Consider the following 2,257-nt stretch of genomic DNA (forward strand, 5'->3'; position numbering starts at 1 on the left):
TTAGGCGGTTCTCTCAGTGGAACACAACTCTCAGCTTTAAGCTTGTTTGGCGGTTATTCTCTAATGGAGGGTCTCTTTGGGTTGACTGGCACAGGTTTCACAATCTAAAGGTTTCTGGAAGCGACAATATCTCTACCTTCTGGACCATAAAAGAAAAGGCTAATGATTCTTGGAATTGGAAGTGTCTTCTTCGGCTTAGACCATTAGCAGAGCGGTTTCTTCGGTGTGACATTGGCAATGGGCTTTCTGCTAGCTTCTGGAGAGACAATTGGACCCCTTTCGGTCCTTTAATAAAGCACATTGGCGATGGAGGCCCGTTAAGGTTGCGTATTCCTCTTGATGCTACTGTTTCTGTGGCAGCTCAAGGAAATGTTTGGGACCTGCCCATGACACGCTCTTCTCAGGTTCATAGTCTCCATAACCACCTAAATACTATCTCGCTGCCTCTGCGTCCGCTCGTTGAGGATGTTTATGGCTGGTATGTGAATGATGTGGATTGCAATAGTTTCTCTTCCTCGAAGACTTGGCAGGTTATTAGACAACGTGAAGAGAAGAAAGGGTGGGCTGCTGCAATCTGGTTTAAAGGCTCTATTCCTAGAAACGCTTTCAACATGTGGACCACTCATCTTGATAGACTGCCCACACGGGCGAGGCTGCAGGCATGGGGGCTGCCTGTCTCGCCTCTATGCTGCTTGTGTTCTGCTGAGACAGAAACAAGGGATCATTTAATGCTTCGCTGCGATTTCAGCACCGCTATTTGGAATTTAGTTCAGTCGAGACTTAGGCTGCACTCCTTACGTTTTTTGGACTGGGCTGAGCTGTTATCTTGGATCAGAAGGACAAGTCCTACTGCTCCTTCTACATTGAGGAAGCTGATTACTCAAGCCGTTGTTTACGCAACCTGGAAGCAGAGGAATAACATGTTGCACAATTCGAATCACATTGCACCTGCTGCGGCCTTCATGATCATCGATAGGGAAGTCATCAACTCTATAAATGCTCGGAGGCACCGACGAAAGTTCCGTAATCTTATGAGCCTATGGCTCATATAATGCTCCTACTTTGAAGATCTGTTTCTTCTTTGTTTACTTCCTTGTTTTTTATCCTAATTTTTGCCAAGGAACTAAACCTTAGGTATTGCACATGTAATTCCAAACCTTTTCATTTTATATGATATTTACCCACTTAGCAAAAAAAAAAAAAAACCCTTATAAAACCCTTTAAAAAAATTTAAAAACCATTGTAAAATCCTTAAAACCTCCTTATAGAAATAACATCATAAATCTTTTAAAGCCTTGTAAAACCCTTATAAAACACTTGTATTAACCTATAAAAACTCTTGTAAAAACCTTTTAACCTACAAAAACCCTTGTAAAACCCTTTAAAACACTTTAAAACCTCTTGTAAAACCCTTATAAAAATCTTGTAAAAACGTATTAACCTATAAAAACCCTTGTAAAACCCTTTATAACACTTTGAAACAAGCTGGATATAAATTGCAATAGTTAACAATATTCTTCATCTAATAAACTGTTCCATAAACACATTCGTTATCACTGTTTTACAAAATAACATACTGGTTTAAAAAGATAACTACAATAAGAAAGGAACTTATGTTAACTACATTCTTTCACACTTCCTTTTTCCTGATGTAGATATCCCATTCTTGCTGCAAAATAAATTAATAAAAAAGCAATAAGAAACGATTCAACATAAAAAAATTGTTTTCGCATTTATTTTGAAAAACTGTTTTAAACTAACCTTTATTACGCTGAAAAGTCTTGTTGCCAGATACTTCTGTTCGGCGCTAGCTCCATGTTGTTTGTCTGGATGTAAAGCAAGCAGTGCTTTACGTTTTGCTAAACCTATCTCATTGTCATTGTTTACCAAATTGAAGTGATGAACAATCTCCCATGAACTATTGGACCAAATAATCTGTAATGTATAATAAATTTCGTTAGTTTTTGTAGTTATGAGAAAAATAACAAATTATTATAAGATTACCTGGTGAAGTGATGACATCATAAAAATGAAGTTCTTGTTTTTAGCCCAGAGTATGACCCTATCATCAATTTCCTTTTGTTCTATCTCACTTAGTTTTCGATCTTGGACAGTAAATGACACCATGAAAATATTAGATGTTCCATTTTATTATTAAAAAAAAACATCATTTTTAACAAAAAAAAATGAGAGTTGTATTGGCATGAGAGAAAGCATTGCTGCCCTGCCGTCTCTCTTTTTTCTTTATCCCCTTTTT

General features: G+C 37.4%; 1 protein-coding gene across 1 annotated transcript; it reads left to right on the forward strand.

Moving 5' to 3' along the window:
* The first annotated feature begins 31 nt into the window (after positions 1–31).
* LOC110226299 lies at positions 32–1,205 on the forward strand. Its single transcript, XM_021017361.1, has one exon. It carries the CDS (start codon positions 387–389, stop codon positions 1,050–1,052), a length of 666 nt encoding a protein of 221 aa, XP_020873020.1. The 5' UTR covers positions 32–386; the 3' UTR covers positions 1,053–1,205.
* The last annotated feature ends 1,052 nt before the right edge of the window (positions 1,206–2,257 follow it).

This window comes from Arabidopsis lyrata, assembly GCF_000004255.2.
Source record: "Arabidopsis lyrata subsp. lyrata unplaced genomic scaffold ARALYscaffold_135, whole genome shotgun sequence".
Taxonomy (NCBI): Eukaryota; Viridiplantae; Streptophyta; class Magnoliopsida; order Brassicales; family Brassicaceae; genus Arabidopsis; species Arabidopsis lyrata.

Coding starts and splice junctions, on each gene's coding strand:
- LOC110226299 (XM_021017361.1), top strand. CDS start 387: ATGACACGCTCTTCTCAGGTTCATAGTCTCCATAACCACCTAAATACT.